The sequence below is a fragment of the Triturus cristatus genome, chromosome 7 (assembly GCF_964204655.1).
Source record: "Triturus cristatus chromosome 7, aTriCri1.1, whole genome shotgun sequence".
Taxonomy (NCBI): Eukaryota; Metazoa; Chordata; class Amphibia; order Caudata; family Salamandridae; genus Triturus; species Triturus cristatus.
In genome coordinates, this window is record NC_140590.1 from 98,573,736 (window position 1) to 98,596,632 (window position 22,897).

At 44.8% G+C, this 22,897-nt stretch overlaps 1 protein-coding gene across 5 annotated transcripts in view; it reads right to left on the reverse strand.

Annotated features, from left to right (window-relative positions):
• The window catches only part of LOC146808914 (ly6/PLAUR domain-containing protein 3-like), a 226,386-nt gene that overhangs the window by 83,414 nt on the left and 120,075 nt on the right, over nucleotides 1–22,897 (reverse strand). The window contains exon 7 of one of the 5 annotated variants that reach the window (XM_085615722.1): nucleotides 21,177–21,369. The exons of the other annotated variants lie outside the window; for them this stretch is intronic. Coding sequence (XP_085471848.1) covers nucleotides 21,275–21,369 — 95 coding nt within the window. The 3' untranslated portion in view covers nucleotides 21,177–21,274. Of the gene's footprint in view, nucleotides 1–21,176; nucleotides 21,370–22,897 lie in introns of those variants that run through there. 5 annotated transcript variants of the gene reach the window in all.

A 22,897-nucleotide genomic window follows, 5' to 3' on the forward strand; every position in this document is an offset into this window, starting at 1 on the left:
GGCACGCAACTACATGCTACTGAATGGTAATGACTGCTACACACGTCACCATCCCTGCACTATGCGTATCGCACACTCATGCACATCATGTCACAGGCCACTACATAGGACATGCGCGCTGTGAGGCATGACACATGAGAGACCAACTCCCATGTCTGGAGTCAGCATCAGTGCCAACTGACATGGAACCCACATGCAGTGAACTTGACAGTGCACAGGCAAGGTCCCACAACCTGTTACACACCACCCCCAGACATGATGCTACAGTCATTGTTCTCGTGGACAAAGCGCCAGCCTACATTACCTTGTGAAGGAGTGACTACACACAGACCAGGGAACACATTGCAAGGAGGGGAAGGGTGGCAGGGGCGCAGCGCTATACTGGTGCAAACTGGATCTGCACAGCACCTTTAAACCCTGCCAGTGAATTCATGCCACTGTGCCCTTACAAATGCCGGTGACACACAACAAACGCGCATGTACCTACCCCCTTCCGGCTGCTGCATCGCCTGTAAGCGCCTCTCCAGGTCTGGAAAGACCACCGGCAGCACACGCCTGTGGAGGTGGCTCAGACGGCGGCGGCCGCGGTTCTTGTGGCTCTCAGGTGAGTCCCCCAGCAGGAGCCGTGCAATCCTCCGCGTCCAGCACCGGATATCCTGCCAGCGTTTCCTCACCTGGGACAGGCTCCGCCTCCGACCATCCACACCCCTCACGGCACTGACGGCGGTCAGCCAGATCTGCTCCTTGGCAGTGGCGCCTACCTGTGAGGAAGAACAAGTGACACCATATCAATACACCAGCCACATGTCACAGAGAGACATATGAGAACAAATTAGCTGGTTACAACAAGGCATGTCATGCAGCCAACGCATTGCACCTTTGTCATAGGGACATCATCCTCTGGTGAGGGAAAAGGCAGTACGTGCCATAGTGGGTACACAGGTGGAATGATGGCAATGTCACAATCAATGATCAAGGCTCACACTGTGCATCACACCCACCCCTCCTGTCTCAGGGCACTGCTGGGAGGACTCCACACCCACCCCTCCTGTCTCAGGGCACTGCTGTGAGTGATAGGCCCCCACCCCTCCTGTCTCAGGGCACTGCTGGGAGGACTCCACACCCACCCCTCCTGTCTCAGGGCACTGCTGGGAGTGATAGGCCCCCACCCCTCCTGAATCAGGGCACTGCTGTGAGTGATAGGCACACACCCCTCCTGTCTCAGGGCACTGCTGGGAGACATCAGGCCCCCCCCCCCTGGTACCTCCCCGACAGTACATGGCATGTGTGTCACACCAGGACACAATGCCTGAAGTCACAGTCACAACATAGGGACAGTCTGTGGCAGTGGCCTATGCACTCACCTGATACCCTGGTCGCCCATACAGCATGGAGTACTGTGGGAGGATCACATCCAGCAGAGCCATGTTCTCCTCCAGGGTGAATGGCTGTGTCCTCTCCACAGCCCTTGACATGGTTCCAGGGAATCAGTAGCAGCAGCTGGGTCGACGAATGCAAAGATGTGCAGGCAAGTACTCCCTCATGGGACCTGGCTGCCTTATATGTGCCCTTCTGCCCAGTCTCATGCACAGGAGTACAGAGTGATTGGTCACTCACATTTGCATCCTATGTTTCCACCAATCCCTTCAAACCTAGCAGTCTGTGGGTTCTCTATCGGTTTCATTCTCCTGCATGATGTCAGCCCCACAAACACATTGCAACAAAGTAGAAGAATTCCAACTGACTTCTGCTGTGCACCTTCCAGAACAATTTCGAAATTTGAACTTGGTCTCCATGACAACCAGCATGCATGTAGGCCTTAATACTTGTCCCCTATGTAATTTGGAGCATCACACACATGTACGGTGCGTTTCGGGGCCCTAGGGCACCCCAAATGCATGGCAACGGCCCGTACATGCATGCCTACGTTCACTATCACTATGGGTCTGCACGCGTATGCGTACCCGTAGTGGTACGGACCGTACACACGCATCTACGCTCACTATCACTATGGGTCTGCACGCGTATGCGTACCCGTAGTGGTACGGACCGTACACACGCATCTACGCTCACTATCACTATGAGTCTGCACGCGTATGCGTACCCGTAGTGGTACGGACCGTACACACGCATCTACGCTCACTATCACTATGGGTCTGCACGCGTATGCGTACCCGTAGTGGTACGGACCGTACACACGCATCTACGCTCACTATCACTATGGGTCTGCACGCGTATGCGTACCCGTAGTGGTACGGACCGTACACACGCATCTACGCTCACTATCACTATGGGTCTGCACGCGTATGCGTACCCGTAGTGGTACGGACCGTACACACGCATCTACGCTCACTTTCACTATGGGTCTGCACGCGTATGCGTACCCGTAGTGGTACGGACCGTACACACGCATCTACGCTCACTATCACTATGGGTCTGCACGCGTATGCGTACCCGTAGTGGTACGGACCATACACACGCATCTACGCTCACTATCACTATGGGTCTGCACGCGTATGCATACCCGTAGTGGTACGGACCGTACACACGCATCTACGCTCACTATCACTACGAGTACGCATACGCGTGCAGACCCATAGTGATAGTGAGCGTACAGGCAAGTGTACGGCCCGTACCACTACTTGTACGCATAAGCGTGCAGACCCATAGTGATAGTGAGCGTAGATGCGTGTGTACGGTCCGTACCACTACGGGTACGCATAAGCGTGCAGACCCATAGTGATAGTGAGCGTAGATGCGTGTGTACGGTCCGTACCACTACGGGTACGCATACGCGTGCAGATCCATAGTGATAGTGAGCGTAGATGCGTGTGTACGGCCCTATCACTATGGGTCTGCACGCGTATGCGTACAAGTAGTGGTACGGACCGTACAAATGCCTGTACGCTCGCCATCACGATGGGTACACATACGGCAGCACTCCCACAGTGATTTGGGAACATACACAGGCCCTCTTAGCAGCAGTACGGCGGTTTTTACACATCACTGTGGTGATAGGCGACACACAGGTAGGAATAGGGCGGACATACTTGTCCATGGATGGACATACTTGTCCAGGAATGGACATCAAGGCATCGTCTGTGCATTACTACATGTGTGGGGCACAGGTGTGACAGGCTGTGATGTGGAACATGCCTCCTGAGTGGAGAAGGCACCAGATGTATGATGAGATGTGTACAGGTGTACTGTGTGAGGGTGCAATGTGTGCCAGGCATGCCCTTGACTCCTTTGCCATGTTGTGCATGTCGGACTAAGCACTTGGGGTGAGCGTCACTGGCATGGCACGGACACCAACACACGGAAGTGTCCCATGATGCCCGGTACAGGGGTCATGACACATGACTTGTCACTACCCACAGTGCACAATGTGACCATGTAATTTATGTGTCCGGGATTTACATCAGGTTGATGTTGTAGCACCCTCAAAAGCTGCAGCCGTTGCAGCAACCAACATGTGTCTGTGTGTAGATTGTCATTGCACACTGTTCCGCACACCATGCCACATGTGTTATCGGATGTGAGGTGCACATGTATGCATGGGACACGGAGTAGCGTGACAAGGCCATGTCAGCATCCTCACAAGGAATGTGTGGTGAGTCATGACATGTGCACCTTCATGGCAAGGTGTGTGGGCTGGACTAGTGTAATGTCATGTGACCTGTGGCTCCAGTGTTCCGCTACCAGTCTCTGCAATCGGCATCCCACTTCTGCTGATGTGTGGGTGTATGTCACTCCTGTCTTGCGTCGGGCTGTTCACTTGCACTGGGACACAGCAATTCCCATGGCGTGGCATGGGGAGGTTCTCAATCACCGTGTGTAGCTGGGTCTTGGAAGGAGTGTCACCTTGCATCCATACGTGTCCTGGGCATGTAGCACATACCTGACTCCATATGTAGCATATGTGTATTGACAGATTAACATGTGCTCAGTACATATGAATTGTTGTCGTAGTGCACTCACTCTTCCTTGTCACTTCCTCATTACTGCAGAGCACCGCCTCTTGCCCGGATAATTCCAGACTTGGCTGCCATGCAGGAGAATGACAGCATCCGGCTCTACCGCTTCACCCAACCGTTGATTCTGGAGTTGACGGCGAGACTGGCACCACACCTGCAACCGCTGCACAGGTATCCCACGGCACTGACACCCCAGCTGAAGGTAATGGCTGCCCTACATTTCCTTGCCACGGGTACCTTTCAATATACCATAGCTCATGTTGGTGGCATGTCCCAGAGCATGTTCAGCGGTGTGCTGCATGATTTCTTAGAGGCCATGTTGATTCACCTGGATGACTTCATCAAGTTCCCAACCCCTGAACAGATGACAGAGGTCAAGCGTGGATTCTATGCCCTGGGAGGGATGCCCCATGTCATTGGGTCCATAGATGGGACACATGTAGCTTTGGTACCACCACACGCACGGGAGGTGGCGTACCGAAATCGGAAGCACTACCACTCCATCAATGCCCTTGTGGTGTGTCTGTCCAACATGGTGATTTCACATGTCTGTGCTCGTTTCCCAGGATCAGCACACGATGCCTACATCATGAGGCGTAGCGGGATGCCTGATATGATGATGCAGCTGCGCAACGAACGAGCATGTGTTGTTGGTGGGTACAGTCTGTCTGTCCTGTATTCTGTATAGCCGAGCAGCACGACTGCTTCGCCAGTTCTAACGATATCCATGTGCTTTCCATGTAGGGGACGCTGGCTATCCCAACATGCCTTGGCTGCTCACACCTCTCCGCAACCCCATCACGCCGGCCCAGCTCCGCTACAACACCGCACATGGCCGGACAAGGCGAGTGATAGAGAGGACGTTTGGCATGCTGAAGAGCCGATTCCGGTGCCTCCACAAGACCGGCGGCGCACTCCCATATGCCCCGGCGAAGGTTTGCAAGATCTTCATGGTCTGCTGCATGCTGCACAACATGGCAGTTGAAAGAGCTGTGCCACTCATCCTGAATCAACATGACGAGGACCATCCACCCGTGGAGGACGAAGGGCTTGGCAATGGGGCTAGTGATGTGGAGGATGTGGAGCCGCAAGAGGACATCCGGACTCGGCTCATACGCGACTTCTTTGCTTAGTGGTGAGTACCAGTGTCTGAGTGTGCACGCCTTGGTCCCCGTGTGGCATGTGTTGTGATGTGTGTCTCCACCTGCATGTATGGCACGTGAGTCAGAGGTGTGTGTGGGTGTGTCACTGGAGTGATGGTGGCAGTGATGGTAGTATTTCCCCAGTCATAATTGTGACCTAGCATGTTGTCATCCATACATGTGTCGAGTCAATGCACATGCAAGTGGCTGTGCTTTTTGTGGCTGACTTCTTGTGTGTCTCTCTTCCCCAGGTACCTGCGCATGCCATCTGCTGGTTGCATTGTTGTGGCACTGCTATTCCTCATGGACATGGCATCGTGGGCTGACTCAGCGTTACAGGAACGGACACGTTTGGAAGTCTCCATGGGGTAAGGGATGCATCTGGGGTGTATTGGGTGTGGCAGTTGTTCACGATGTGTGCACACTGCCCCGGTCGGGGTTTGGTTCCTCTGCAGACATGTCGCATCCCCATGGGACACGACATGCAGCTGGGTACACCTGAATAGATGGGCTGCCTGGTTGTCAGTCATCAGTGATGGGATAGTGGATTGTGATGATGGCATCAATGTGTGTGACACTGCCCTCGGACACATACGGTTAGCATTGGCTTGACATGGCGTGGGACTTCCACATCAGCGGATCTATGGTGTATGGCAGGCTCTCCGTGTGCAGCTGTGGGTATTTAGCTGTTAGCCGACGCTTGTGTGCCAGTACCATGGCTATCACGCATTTGTGCTGCAGAAGGGGGGTGCCAGTGTTGGACCCACATGTTACTCCACATGATGTGTTCATGTGTACTTCAAGTTGCCTCTGCAATCCCGAAAACATGACTAATAAAGGTGTCCCTATGCCTCCAAGGTGCCTCTTCTCAGTCAATGCTGGTGTGTTGGCACGGTGCATCCTGCATGTCTGGCATGGTATTCCCTGATTGTGGCTATGTGTCAATGTGTCGAGTGGCAAGATGCAAGCTGTGTGTGTGTGCTGAGACTGTGTATTGGGCATGATGTCCATGACTGTGTGGGTATTGTGACATGTGCCATCCCCATGCATCCAACGTTGTCCATGACCCCATTCTCTGCATCCACCGGACTCAAGCTTGCAGGACATGGTTCTGCCACCTGTCTACACATACCTGGGTGCCCCCCAGGACACTGGACAGGATCCCTGACCTCTGCGCATGACTGTTGCTGTACTCAATGTGTCTGTCAGCACGGTTGTTCGGCCACCCCCTCAGCTGGTTGTGCCCATCACGGGTGTGTATGGTGCTCCATGTCTGTCTTGCCTAATAAACTGTGACCCATGTGTCCTGTGCCAGACTCAGGCCCCAGGGTGTGGATGGTTGAAGAGAACAGATGACTCAGGCATGTTTAGACTTTACAAGACACATGTTAGGTAATAATGCTACCAGCAGGCATCTACTCTTAATAGTGTGATTTATTATTGGGGGGGGGGGAGCCAAAGTGAGGGGCTTTCCGGGATTAGGGAATCCAAAGTTCAGTAGGGGAGTTGGTGTCCTTGCCATTGGAAATCCTCAGAGTCCATGCCACAGTCTTTGTCAACATTGGTCAGCCAGTGACCAGCAGGGCCATGTGGCAGAGAATGTCTCTTGATGCTGTGATGCTGTTGCTCCAGTGGGCCAGGTGCCAGGCCAGGTGTCCTGGGAGATGGTGATGTAGCAGCCACCCTTACGGTCCTTTCCGTGGACGACCCGGCCTCCTGCGGGGAACCTCACCAGCAGGCCGTGACGACGTCTGGGATGCTCCGTCGGATGTTTCCTCCTCCTCCTCCTGATCCCTCCCTGTGGGTGGTGATGTTCTCCGCCTTCTGGCACAGGGAGGGTCGGCCATGGTGTCGGCCATCCGACGGAGTGTAGCGTGAATCCCCTGGAACGCCGTCACTTGCTCAGCCTGTCTGTCCTCCATCCTCCGTTGGTGTACCAGTACACAGGCATGTAGCTCCGGATGTTGCTGGGCCTGCTGGGTCTTAATCTCATCGAGGCTCCCCTTGATCTCAGTGAGGGTGGACACAACCTGGGCCATGCCCGTGGTGTCCTGCCGGTATGAGTCCAGGATGTTACGGACATGGGAAAATACCGGATCCCCAGCCAACTGGCCAGGCTCGCGCCTCCGCCGTCCTCCACTCCCACCACCCCTACCCACTTGCGCCTGGCCTGCACTTGTGGGCACATCGGGTCTCCGGGACCCCTGAGTGGTGGCATTGGCGTTGTCGCCTGCCTCCTCCTGGGTGCCCGGGACACCGTGTCCCTCCTGGCCAGCCTGGCTGCATTGTGGTGTTGGGGCAGGGATCCTGGGTGTCTCCTGGGATGTGGCAGGAGTGGGGGTGGTGGTTGGCACAGTTGTACCTGACGCAGGTGCTGCAGGTGGTTGGACACCAGAGGGGCCAGGTCGGTCGGGGTCGTCCGCAGAGTGGTGAGAGTGGTCGCTGCCGGTGGGATCGGTCTCCTGCAGATCCGGGTCCTGTGAGTGTTCCCCCCCAGTGTTGGGGGGTGCACCACGACGTTGACCTGTGTGTGAGAGAGACAATGTTAATTTTGGTCCATGCAACATCCATGTTTCATCCGTTTCAAAGTTGGCACATTTCCTCTTGGAATTAGGATCTGTCTTGCATTCCACTCACAGTGCACTTGTGCATGGGTGTGTCCCTTGGGCACCAATTTGGCCCCTTTAACTATGTGTGGCACAGTCTTACTTGCTGCCGCAAGTGTGACTGCAGTCAGCAGTGGAGTGTGCAGGTGTGGCGAGCCATGCATTTGCGCCTTCCTTGTAGCACTGTACATGTGCACATGGAGTGGATCCACACACTTATATGATGCAGGTAGCTGTCCTTGTGCTCGTGTACAGGTTGTGACATGGCCCTGCGTTTTGCCATGGTGAAGAGGGGGGGTTCTGGCACTGGCCACCCTTGTCTACATGCACGCAGTCTACCTGCTGACGAGCAGCCATTCGCACACGCCACACGGCTGATTTGCTCTCCCTGTGTCTCCCTCCATCTCTGTCCCCCTCTCCCTCCCTCTCTGTCCCCCTCTCCCTCCCTCTCTGTCCCCCACTCCCTCCCTCTCTGTCGCCTTCTCCCTCCCTCTGTGTCCCCCTCTCCCTCCCTCCGTGTGTCAGCCTCCTCCCTCTGTCCGTCTCCCTCCCTCTCTGTCCCCCTCTCCCTCCCTCTCTGTCCCCCTCTCCCTCCCTCTCTGTCCCCCTCTCCCTCCCTCTGTGTCCCCCTCTCCCTCCCTCCGTGTGTCACCCTCTGTCACCTCAGCCCAGCTTCCTGGGCACACACTGTTAGCAGATCTTTGAGTGGCCCTTGGCTTGTTGATGTGAGTTTGTTTCTGATCTCCAGGCACCCATTTGGTGTGATGTGTGTCTGTGCGCTGCTGCTGTGGTGGTGTGTGCTGCCACTCTTTCACAATGTTGGCTGTTCATTAGCTGCCGTCATGTGCAAACCAGTGCCTTCACCCCCATGTGTTGATGCAAGGCGTCCGGCATTTGCTGGCAAGTCATTCCTGTGTTGGGACACACTGTTTGTCTGGCTGTGACCTAGGCCATATGGGCAGAGGGCATTGTTGTCTGCTTTGGAGTCGCACTATGTGATTTTTGGTGCCCAGCCTCCCGCCATCCGGGTTACCGTGTCATGTGTTGTTGTCTTCTGTGGCCTGTGACTTGACATTGTCCAGCTGGGTGCATGGGGCATGGTGGCAGCAGTGGCATGTGCCTGCTCATGGTGTGTGGTTGAGTCATGCGATGGCTTGTGGTGGTTGCGTGCCTGTTAGTGATTTTGGTTGTGGTTGCAGTTCCCCCCATGTGAGGTGCGTTGTTTGTGTACTCACCCGGGTCTCGGAGTCCTTCTAATCCTTCAACTGCCTCCACCGGCAGTATGGCCATCACCCTCTCCTCCCAGGGATGGTACTGTACGGCTCTGCGGGAGGGCCCTCCTCCGGTGGCGTTGGCCTGGTCGTGTTCCTCCTGCCTCTTGGCTCTGACCCTCCTCCGCAGATCGTACCACCTGTTCTGGCAATCCTGCTTGGTCCTCCTGGTGTCCGCAACGGTATTCACAGCATCGACGATGGTCTGCCACATGGCTGTTTTGGCTGCCAGGCTGGTGCTTCTGACCAATGTTCCAAAGATCTGTGGCTCGACTCTGAGGATTTGATCAACAAGGACCTCCAACTCTCGGTGACTGAACTTTGGATTCTTGGTAGTGGGCATGGTGAGGGGTGTGGGTGGGGATGGTGTGGGTGTGGGGGGTGTGTGGATGTTGGGGGGGGTGTGGATGGTTGTGTGTGTGTGTGAATGTGATGAGAGGGTGTTTGTGAGGGTGGTCGTGTGAAGGTGTGCAAGTGTAAGGTGTGGTGTAGCTTGTAGTGTGGTTCTGTGGTGTCTGGCAGCAGTGAGTCTGTTGCAAAGGCTCATGGTTTGTGTGTGTGGGCCCTTTTTATTGGTCCATGGGTGGGTGTGGCAGTGTTTGAAGTTTGGGTAGGTGTGTTATAAGGAGTGGTGGTGTATTGGGCCTCTGTTTGTTTTTGGCAGGTGCAGGTCAGTGATTGTGTTATTTTAGTGGTTGTTGGCCATGTTTAGTGGCTTTGTGCCTTTCGAATGGTGTATTCTTGTGTTGTTTAGTTTTGTCCTGGTTGTGTACGTGCGTTTTGAGCGTGTGTACGGTGTGTACATGGGCCATTTGGTTGTACGATGATGTCCTTGTGTGTGGCTTTGTACGACTCGTACATGCGGTTGTGATGTTGGGGCATGGGGTGCGCTCCGTACTTAGGAGGTTGTGTTGGGGGTGCGCCAGGAACTACTGGGGTGTACATAGACGGTGGTACGACACGTACAGGGGTGGGGGGGTGTACATTGACGGTGGTACGACACGTACAGGGGTGGGGGGGTGTACATTGACGGTGGTACGACACGTACTGGGGTGGGGGTACGACTGGAACGTACTGGGGTGTAGGTTCACGGTGGTACGACACGTACTGGGGTGGGGGTATGACTGGAACGTACTGGGGTGTAGGTTCACGGTGGTACGACACGTACTGGGGTGGGGGTACGACTGGAACGTACTGGGGTGTAGGTACACGGGGGTATGACACGTACTGGGGTGGGGGTACGACTGGAACGTACTGGGGTGTAGGTACACAGGGGGTATGACACGTACTGGGGTGGGGGTACGACTGGAACGTACTGGGGTGTAGGTACACGGTGGTACGACACGTACAGGGGTGGGGGGGTGTACATTGACGGTGGTACGACACGTACTGGGGTGGGGGTACGACTGGAACGTACTGGGGTGTAGGTACACGGGGCTATGACACGTACTGGGGTGGGGGTACGACTGGAACGTACTGGGGTGTAGGTACACGGGGCTATGACACGTACTGGGGTGGGGGTACGATTGGAACGTACTGGGGTGTAGGTACACGGGGGGTATGACACGTACTGGGGTGGGGGTACGACTGGAACGTACTGGGGTGTAGGTACACGGTGGTACGACATGTACAGGGGTGGGGGGGGTGTACATTGACGGTGGTACGACACGTACTGGGGTGGGGGTACGACTGGAACGTACTGGGGTGTAGGTACACGGGGGGTATGACACGTACTGGGGTGGGGGTACGACTGGAACGTACTGGGGTGTAGGTACACGGTGGTACGACACGTACAGGGGTGGGGGGGTGTACATTGACGGTGGTACGACACGTACTGGGGTGGGGGTACGACTGGAACGTACTGGGGTGTAGGTACACGGGGGGTATGACACGTACTGGGGTGGGGGTACGACTGGAACGTACTGGGGTGTAGGTACACGGGGGTATGACACGTACTGGGGTGGGGGTACGACTGGTACGTACTGGGATGTAGGTACACGGGGGTATGACACGTACTGGGGTGGGGGTACGACTGGAACGTACTGGGGTGTAGGTACACGGGGGTATGACACGTACTGGGGTGGGGGTACGACTGGAACGTACTGGGGTGTAGGTACACGGGGCTATGACACGTACTGGGGTGGGGGTACGACTGGAACGTACTGGGGTGTAGGTACACGGGGGTATGACACGTACTGGGGTGGGGGTGGGGCTCGAACGTACTGGGGTGTAGGTTCACGGTGGTACGACACGTACTGGGGTGGGGGTACGACTGGAACGTACTGGGGTGTACCTAGACGGGTGGGGGTATACATACACGGGGGGTACGTGTCGGACGTACGGGGCTGGGGGGAGTGTTGGGCGCGTATGCGGGCACATGTCTCCATGGTTGCTATAGGTGTTCGGTGCGGACGGTGTTTTTTCCATACGGTTGTACGCTCGGACGCACGGGATGGATCGTGATTCCTCGGTCGGACTTGGCTTTTCACGTTTGTAAGGTAAATCGTCCGAGGACGTGTCGGACACATTTTCCGACCCGAGGACGTGTGGGGAATGATTCCCAGTGCGGTTCGTATGGACTTTTTACCATGCGAATCGTGATTGCCAGTTCGTACGGCACTTGTACGATTCGTACGGTAAAAAGACCAGATACGAGTCGCACGGGGGAATTTTTTACCGGATCGTGATCGGCACCCAACACTACAAAAACTACTAATTGCCATACAAAAGGAACAAAGTTTCCAAGAATTAAGAATGCAACAATCTGTCCTACAATTGAAACCAAAACAGTCTAGACAAACTACTCAAATGTATAATTACCTACAACAACAGGTACAGCTATACCCATCCACAAGAGGACTTGAGTACTTAAATATAATAGCTCAAACTCTCTTCTAAACCCTTTCCTAAATATTAACCCACAATTCTACTAAAACAACTATCACAACATAAATAAACCACTTTATTATATCACATATTTAATTATGTGGTCTAAAATATATAAATCAATTATATGGACATATATTTAGACAACATAATTAAACAAACCAAGTACACAACAACAATATTAAATATATAAGGTTTGGCCACCAACAATAAAAATATTTAAATGAACTTACCTGTGTAGTTGCTCCAATGGGATAATAACATTCCTTCCAAATAAATCCAGGTAGTTCAAAATCCATAGGTATCCAAAAAAAAATCCCAATAAAATGTAAAAATACAACTGTTTATCGAAAACAACGTCTACGCAAAAAAACGACTATCCATTAACCATAAAAATCCCGAAAAATATTAAAAAGGTAAATAACCGCTCCTGGAAACCCGAACAATAAAGGAAGTGTAAAATAAACATTAGTAAACACAACTAATACACACTTCCTTTAAAAAAAATAAGGTGTTTGAAACCGACGAAAATATCTTCTCCGTAAAACCTACAAAAGAGAAACAAACATTCCCACCCACCCACAAACACACAAAACGCACCTAAAAACATCACTACAAACGTTATTCAAACACTATAAAACTTTAACACACCGAAATAACAAAACACTAACAAAGCCACAAACACGGAACACAACGTAAATTATAAAACCGTATACAAACTATTACTAACACCCTAACTTCTAAAACATCAATCAATACACACTTATTACAACATTACTACTTCCACAAAACACTTAAAACTATTTAATAATAAAGAAAATAACTCTTACCTTCTCAAACGTGAAACAGCTCCCGACCGAGACCTGGATTCGACCAAAATAACCCAAAACAACAGCGAGCGGTTACAAAATAAAAGACCCAAACAAACATAACAACTAAAAAAATACTAATAAATGCCCTAACTATTTATTTAACATTACACATTACTTTAAAAATTAGTAAAACATTAGAATAAAATACTCAAAAAGAATACCTATTTTTTTTATCTATGTGAAAATTATTTAACGTATAAAAATAAATATAATAAATAAAATATTTTTATTAATATATCAATAAAACAGTATATATTACCAAAATAAATAGATGAACATGATATAATTAATATATTGTATCTACAACATACCAAAAAAAAAAAAAATACATATTCTAAAATGTAAACAATTTCAATATTAAATATGTAATATAAATATTAATAATTAAAATATATTAGTCATATATTTCAAAACATACAATTTCTTATAAATTCAAATAAAGTCTAAAAATTTGGAGAGTACACAATATAAATTTATAAATATTATACAGCTATAAAAATCTGATTTTTTTATTTTTAATTATTTTGTGTGTTCATATATTCATGTCCAAAATATACATTAAACAAATATATATCCATTATAAAAAAATTATAACTATAATACAAATGTTAAATATTAATTATTTTATTACATGTTTATTTCAATGATTTAATTATTAGAATATGCGTAATAATAAACAAAATTTTCTCTCTAATGAATATACATTCCAACAACTATAAAATAAATCTTATTTTCCTTTCTACTATTTTAAACAAAAAATTGGAATTTGCATTCTGATATAACTTCTATCTTTTATCCAACCAAAACTAAAATCTACAGATTTTTTGTAAATTAAATCCAATTAATTTAACTGTTCCTATTCAACTCTATATTTAATTCTAATATTTGCTATTTACCAAACTTAATTAACATACTACTCCCACTACATACTGAACTTAATTAATTTACTATTCTCAGTCCAATCTATATTTAATTAGGGTAGATGCTGGACACTGAACTTAAATAATTTACTATTCCCACTCTAGTCTATATTTAATTAAGATAAGTGCTGGACACTGAACATAATTAATTTACTATTCTCACTCCAACCTATATTAAATTAGAGTAGGTGCTGGATACTGAACTTAATTAATTTACTATTCCCACTCCACTCTATATTTAATTAAGAAAACTGCTGGACACTGAACTTTATTAATTTACTATTCTCACTCCAACCTATATTAAATTAGGGTAGGTGCTGGACACTGAACTAAATTAATTTACTATTCCCACTCCAGTCTATATTAAATTAAAATAAGTGCTGGACACTGTACTTAATTAATTTACTATTCTCACTCCAACCTATATTTAATTAGAGTATGTGCTGGACACTGAACTGAATTAATTTACTATTCCCACTCCAATCTATATTTAATTAAGATAAGTGCTGGACACTGAACTTAATTAATTTACTATTCTCACTCCAAACTAAATTAAATTACAGTAGGTGCTGGACAATGAACTTAATTAATTTACTATTCCCACTCCACTCTATATTTAATTAAGATAAGTGCTGGACACTGAACTTAATTAATTTACTATTCTCACTCCAACCTATATTAAATTAGGGTAGGTGCTGGACACTGAACTAAATTAATTTACTATTCCCACTCCAGTCTATATTAAATTAAAATAAGTGCTGGACACTGAACTTAATTAATTTCCTATTCTCACTCCAACCTATATTTAATTATAGTATGTGCTGGACACTGAACTGAATTAATTTACTATTCCCACTCCAATCTATATTTAATTAAGATAAGTGCTGGACACGGAACTTAATTAATTTACTATTCTCGCTCCAAACTATATTAAATTACAGTAGGTGCTGGACAATGAACTTAATTAATTTACTATTCCCACTCCAGTCCATATTTAATTAAGATAAGTGCTGGACACTGAACTTAATTAATTTACTATTCTCACTCCAACCTATATTAAATTAGGGTAGGTGCTGGACACTGAACTAAAATAATTTACTATTCCCACTCCAGTGTATATTAAATTAAGATAAGTGCTGGACACTGAACTTAATAAATTTACTATTCTCACTCCAACCTATATTTAATTAGAGTATGTGCTGGACACTGAACTGAATTAATTTACTATTCCCACTCCAGTCTATATTTAATTAAGATAAGTGCTGGACACTGAACTAAATTAATTTACTATTCTCACTCCAAACTATATTAAATTACAGTAAGTGCTGGACAATGAACTTAATTAATTTACTATTCCCACTCCAGTCTATATTTAATTAAGATAAGTGCTGGACAGTGAACTTAATTAATTTACTATTCTGACTGAAATCTATATTTAATTATGGGATTTGTTAAATTCTAAAATATATTTAAATTTTCTAAATATTATTTTTTTTAAATTAAAAAATATATAAACATTTTAAATTAACTTCCCACCCTTATCCCCTATAACCCAACATTCCGCTCCTAAAATTATTTGTAAAATTCTAAATTAAAGTTACAATTTCTAAATTATTTTTATAAAAAATTAACAAATATATAAACAATTTTAAAACACTTCCCACCCTTATCCCCTATTAACCAACATCCCACTCCTAAAATTGTAAAATTCTTAATTTATTTTACAATTTCAAAATTTTTTTTTTTTAAATTAACAAATATATAAACATTTTTAAAACACTTCCCACCCTTATCCCCTATCAACCAACATCCCGCTCCGAAATATATTTGTAAAATTCGAAATTTAATTTACAATTTATAAATATTTTTAATAAAAACTTAACAAATATATAAACATTTTTAAAACACTTCCCAGCCTTATCCCCTATAAACCAACATCCCGCTCCTAAAATGTTTTCTAAAATTCTAAATTTAATTTACAATTTCTAAATAAATTTTTAAAAATTTTAAACAATATATAAACATTTTTAAAACACTTCCCACCCTTATCCTCTATAAACCAACATCCCGCTCCTAAAATTTTTGTAAAATTCTAAATTTAATTTACAATTTCAAAATAATTTTTTTTAAAAATTAACAAATATATAAACATTTTTAAAACACTTCCCACCCTTATCCCCTATAAACCAACATCCCGCTCCTAAAATTATTTGTAAAATTCTACATTTAATTTACAATTTCTAAATTAATTTTTTTTTTAAATTAAACAATATATAAACATTTTTAAAACACTTCCCACCCTTATCCCCTATAAACCAACATCCCGCTCCTAAAATTATTTCTAAAATTCTAAATTTAATTTACAATTTCTAAATAAATTTAAAAAAAATGTAAACAATATATAAACATTTTTAATACACTTCCCACCCTTATCCCCTATAAACCAACATCCCGCTCCTAAAATTTTTTTTTAAATTCTAAATTTAATTTACAATTTCTAAACATTTATTTTTAAAAATTAACAAATATATAAACATTTTTAAAACACTTCCCACCCTTATCCCCTATAAACCAACATCCCGCTCCTAAAATTATTTTTAAAATTCTACATTTAATTTACAATTTCTAAATTAATTTTTTTTTTAAATTAAACAATATATAAACATTTTTAAAACACTTCCCACCCTTATCCCCTATAAACCAACATCCCGCTCCTAAAATTAAATATACATTTCACATTTTAAATAAAATTTACTAATTAAATTTTACAATATATTAAAAAAATAAATTAACTTTTTTAAAACACTCCCCACCCTTATCCCCTATAACCCAACATCCCGCCCCTAAAACAATATAAATATTTCTCATATTATATACATTTTAACTATTTATACAAACAACTTCAAAATATTTACTAAACACACAATGACGATATTTTCACATGTCGATATTATTACTAACGATATTACTTACATCGACATATAAGTAAAAAAAACCCCGATATTTTTCACATCGATATTATCTATTTCGATATTTTGTACATTCGATATTTTTGACTCAATATTTATGTCCCTCGATATTAAAAAGTCGATATATAGACTGCTCACCGTATCCGACCTCCTGGAACTGTCTTCAGCTACAGCCTCCTGCCTTGTCCCACTGAAGATTTTCGACTTCCAAAAAAGTGACTAAGTCCGAACAAAGAAATCTTCATGGCAGCTTTGTCTAGCAGCTCCTCGACAATGGTGCTCCCTCCTTCGACACCGCCTGCAGCCTGGCCCCGCTGAACTTAACCATCTCAGAGCATTTGTATTCAAAATTCTTCTACGTCCGAAGGTAAGCACTGACCAGGCCCTAGCCACTTCTCGTATCTGACCAATGCTCCGCCACGTTATGCCATATTTTTCAACAATGACCGGTCTTGCACAACTAGATGTTCATGGTTGGCTCAGATCTTTTAGGTGCTAGTTTTGACTACAAAAGTAAAACATTTATAACTTTGCATCTGATGATTGGATTTTTGTCAGTTTGGTGTAAAATTATTTATTAGAAGTTACTGTTTTTCTAAATGAATGTGTTTTTTGTGTTGAGTTTTCACTTTATTGCTGTGTGTGTGCTGCATAAATACTTCATACATTGCCTCTATGTTAAGCCTGACACAGTTTATGCCAAGCTACTCAGGGTTAAGCACAGGTTTATTTAGTGGCTGCCAGGGAGGGCAGGATAAGTGTTGCAGGCCCATTACTAGCCTTTAATTTACAGGCCGTGGGTAGGTGGTGTAACACATTACTAGAAACTTATAAGTAAAATAAATATACCACTCTGGAGTTTAGATTAAACTAGCTCCACATGATAAGTTTTCAGGTAAACCCTGCTTAATTTCAACCTTTTTAGTACAATGCCAACTACATTTCATAGTGAAGGCAAACACTTTTCCTGATACTTTGAATTTTATATTTATTCTGTCACATTCCACAAAACACAAATATTTTGGGCAATTACATGTATTTTAAATCAGACAAGATGATTATTCAATTATGCACAATCAGTTAAATTCAAGGCATTTTTTTGTAAAAGGCATAACAAACAAGCTGCACATCTGGGATTATTAAATCTTCATTGGTGTAATAAAGATTTATTGTCAGACATACTAAGAATCAATTGGAGAAAAAGTGGTCACAAATTGCATACTGATTGTTTGCTAATCAATCTGATTTTGCAAACTGACCTATGTACTATTAAGTTGGTTCACAAAATCACCATCTGAATTGGGTTGCAATTCAACTCAACCTCATTACTCACACAGATTAGAAGCTATCACAGGGATGGAGGCCTGCTCTGGTAAGCAGACCAGCATTTTCATGAATGCATTTAAATGAAGCATTTTGTGCAGCCCATTTTTCAAAAAGGAAACGGGAGCTGCATTTAAAAAAAATACTTTTTAAAAAAAGGTTTAAGAGTGTCCCTAAACCGCTGCCTACTCCAAAACCTTTTTTTACATTTTCATCCTTTAAGGAGTCTGTAATCTATCAATGTTTTTTAACTGAAATTGCGGTCAAACCACTTATGCACAGCACTACAGATCGCAATGTGAAAGGAGCACCCTAATCATTCCCTTCCAAACGGGGACTCAATATGCATTTGTGAACCCACTTTGCGATTCAGGAATTGCTTACCAAATCATAGAATTAGCTTAGAACATTTAGAAAATCCATTTGATTGGGTGAATCACAGGTTTTGCAACCACTAAATGGCTTTGTACATTTGACCCAACGTAATTTAAAAAACTGACAGTTGAAGCCCTGTGGAATGGCAAAACAGCGGCAGCGTCCTTTAAAGGGTCAGACTTTCCTTAGAATAAAAAGAATATGGATGCAAAGAAAGATTGCATGTATTGCAGGCGACCAGGACATTTTTTGACAAAATATCCAGTGTTGTCGGTTAATGGTAAAGCTCATCCCTCAATGTCAACAAAATTGCAAATTTCGTATGTTAACATGAAGCCTATTATTATCAACATGTGTTACTTATGGCCACCAAAGGACCATTACAGACTTGCCCCTTGATTGATTCAAGAGCTGCATATTGCTTTATGGATACTCAATTTCAACCAAAGAATGAGATCCCAGTTCCAGGTGATGTGCAAACCAAGCAGATTCAAGGAATAGACGACACTGCTCTAACATCAGGGGCTATTTTGCTGAGGGCTTTGGGATCAGAGTGGTATCCTACGCCGACGATACCCAGTTGGTTGTGTCCTTGACTCAGGAACAGCAGTCGGCTGCTCCCAATTTGGTGGCATGTCTACAAGAATTATTTTCTTGGATGGACAAAAACTGTCTGAAACTCAATGGTGATAAGACCGAGGTGCTGGTGGTGGAAAGAGCACCATCTGTGTGGTCGTCTGCTTGGTGGCCGCAGAATCTGGGCCCCACCCCTGTGCCCAGGCAAAAAACCTGGGGGTTTGGATGGACTCTTACCTTTCGTTTGAATATCACACCAGACGGGTTGCGGGAGCCTGCTTCGGAGTTCTAAAGGGACTCAGGAAAACATTGGACATACTGCCTATTGCAGCCAGGAAGACCCTAGTTCACGCACTCGTGACATCCCGCCTCGATTATGGGAATGTCCTTTATTTGGGTGTTACAGGGAGGTGTATGCAGAGACTCCAATAAGTGCAGAACGCAGCGGCCCGATTGGTCTTGATGCATCCGAGGAGAGCCCCCTCCAAACCGGCTCTTGCCTCCCTTCACTGGTTACCGATTCGGGAACGAGTCCGGTTCAAGGCGCTATGTGTGTGCCACCGCATTATGCATGGGACCTCGCCGGACTATTTGTTGAACCTCCTCACCCCCTATGTCCCTACTCGCCGCTTGAGGTCTGAGGGGAGGGGGTTGGTCTGTGTCCCGGCGGTAAAGAGAGCCAGGATGGGTGGGCGCTCTTTACGATTTTTGGCGGCCCAACTCTGGAACAAACTTCCAGTGAGTCTCCGGCTGGAGCCCTCAGAGGGCATGTTTAGGAAGAAACTGAAGACTCACCTGTTTCCTCCTGGATAGGTCTCAGTAGATTGCCATAGCTGCTCGCACCGTAGCGTGGGGACACACTGTTTAGTGTAACCAGGCGCTTTATAAGCCCGATTAATAATAATAATAATAATAATTTGCAAAGAAACCAAGACAATGTTTAGCTCTACTCAGTTTTGCCATGTAGAATCCATAGTCTTTAATATTATTGATGCTCCAACATTTTCAATTATCTTGGGAACTTCCTGGTTTGAGAGAGGCTGACCCCTATATTTACTTGAAACTTTCAGTCATTAGTGGGTCAGAGTATTTTCTGAACAATTGCATCCGTCACAAAGAAGTGAACATGATGCAAACCCTCTATTCTCAATAACCCCTCCATCAATTAAAGTTCACAAAAAGATGCCATTTAGGAGACCTATAAAGAACTAAGAAATATCTTCAATCGTAAAGGAGAGGACATATTACCAACTCATCTTTCCTATGACTGCACCATTGTTTTTATATCAGGCACCCCTATTCGCACAGAAAAATCTATCTTCTCACCATGAAAGAAGAGGGATTTTTAAAGCAGCAATTGCAAGAACATTTTGATAAAGGGTTAATCTGACATTGTAGAGCACATGAAGGAGCACTAACTTTTTTTTAATCATTAAACCAAATAGGGGATATTGGCTGTGCAGACTATTGCGAGTGAGATGCTATTACCATTAAAAATCGTATCCTCTCCTCTTATATCACTACTATTGGATTAGAAAAAGAAGGCCACGATCTTTTCAAAGCTGGATCTTTATGGAGAATATATTTTGATAAGAGGTTGTGAGCAGGATGTGTGGAAGACGGCATTCAACACCCATTATAAGTATTGGTCATGCTATTTGGTTTATGTAACTCCCCAGCAGTGTTTCCATATTTTGTGATCGGTATATTTTAAAGATCTATTTGACATGTTCATGATTAATTACCTGGTCGACATATTCGGTATATTTTAAAGATCTATTTGACATGTTCATGATTATTTACCTGGTCGACATATTGATTTATTCCAAAGGTGTTCAAAAGCATGCATCAACGTACCAAAGGCTTTGTCTAGGCTCAGGAATCATTCTTTGCATGCCAAAATAGAAAACGTGTATGTCAACCTAATCATGTTACCTTTTTGGCATTTAAAATATCAAAACAATTACAAAGATTCCTGAATTTCTGCAAGTACATTTTATGAAAAACTTTTATCACTGCCAATTGATGACCTAATTTACTCAAAAAGAACAACCTCTTGTCTTAGGCCAAGATAGAAGAACCTCCTTTAAGAATTTAAAGGCAGTATTCATAACCACTCCTATACTAAAACATGCTAACTTACAAATGCTGTTCAACATGGAAACTGATGCATGTGCATTGGTCATCTGTGATGTTCTGTCGCCTTGAGATCCAGCGACTGGAGAAGTACATCCAGTTTCATATTATTCCAGAATACTTTCCACTTCTGAATGCAGACCTTTTAGCAATCAAATAGAGCTTGACAAGGTAGAGACACAATCTGGAAGAAGTAATGCCTGAGATCACATATGGAGTGATCATAAAACGCTTTTGTATTTGCACTCCCTGATGTGCTTGAATGCTAGGCTTGCAAGGTGTGCCTTGTTCTTCCCTGGTTTCAATACAAAGTTACCTGTAGACAGAGGGATAGACCAGAGCTTCAATGCCCAACATAGGAATAGTATGTGCTATTTAAAATGTTTCAATCAATACAAGCAAAAGCTGATGTATTATTTAGGCAAGGGGAAGACAGAGAAGAATAGATGCCTGCTCCTAACATTTTATCAGTCGACCTGCAAGGAAAATAAATTGTTGATCAATTCATGAAGTAGGTCAGAAAAGGACTGATCAATGGTGAACAATGACTAGAGAAAGAGTTAAAGGATAGGAGGAAGGTGAGAACTACCCTAAATTATTTTATATTTAGTACATCAAGAATGTTAACGCCAGATCATGAAATGGTGCTCTACAGATTCCCATTGCAGCACATCTAGAGAGAAAGAAGATGCAAGACTTACTACAAAGAAACTTTTAGTGGCTCAAAATACCAATGTAAAAGCATGTATCCATCAGTATTCAGTTTTCATTCAAGCTAAGCCAAACCTACAGCAATGTGTTGTGTATCATCTCAGAAATTGTCGATGATCTCCATGGATCCTGTAGTGGAAATACCTGTAGAACTACCACCATCTGAAGGCTTTAATACATTATTGGTGGTGGTCGATTCTTTCACTTGAATGTAATATTTTGAGCTTTTGAAATCGTTTCTTACAACAGTAGAACTTGTTGAAATATTTCTGAATAACAAATTCAAGCTTTGTGGATTACATGTTCTCATCATGACCGAGGAGCTCAACTCTTTGCTCATTTCTGTAAAGAACTGATTAAGCCCATAGGAGCCAAGCTTTTTCCAGCAACCAGCTATCATCCACGGATGGACAGGGAGGTTGAACCAGGCAAAAGAATAATATACAGAGTGCTTTTTGATGGAGCATCCAAATAAATAGAGCAACTGGATTTCTAAGGGGGGTTTACCTATAGCAACATTGTGCACGCCTTCAAGGGAACCTTGCCTTTTGTTATTCACCCTTGCACCTTCCTTGCCTATCTTTTTCCACCACAGTTACTTCCTTAGGCACAAAGGTGAAGTTTGAAAAAGGATGTATCTGCAAGTTCTTAAAGTCAAGTCAAAATATAATAGACAGGTTAACGGTCTCCATTGACACAGTCCAGAATATTAAGGTGAGGGATAGTTTCGCTATCAAGAAAACATATTAATTTACCTATATATCCTGTAAATACATCCGGAATTCCATGTGTTTCATGTCAGGCCAACACCGTATTGAGAGAAGGCTCCCAAGATGTAGTGGAGGCTATTCTTAATTCCTGTATCGATGTTGGTCAACTCTGGGGATTTACATCCTGGAAAGGATATGAAGTCTTAGAGAGATCTTCGAAGTCAGTCTTTTTCGTGCCTGGACCTTGACTAGTTTTTCAATTTCATTAACGGAATGCAAAGAAATCAGGTCCCAGTGTAAGATCCATGGAGGAGAATCTTGGGGAGAGGGTAGACACCTGTACAGTCCTGTCAGGATTAGCAGGAAATATCATGCAATCCCAGTGCCTCTACCCAGGAATGCAGGTTTCAAACCTTCCCATAG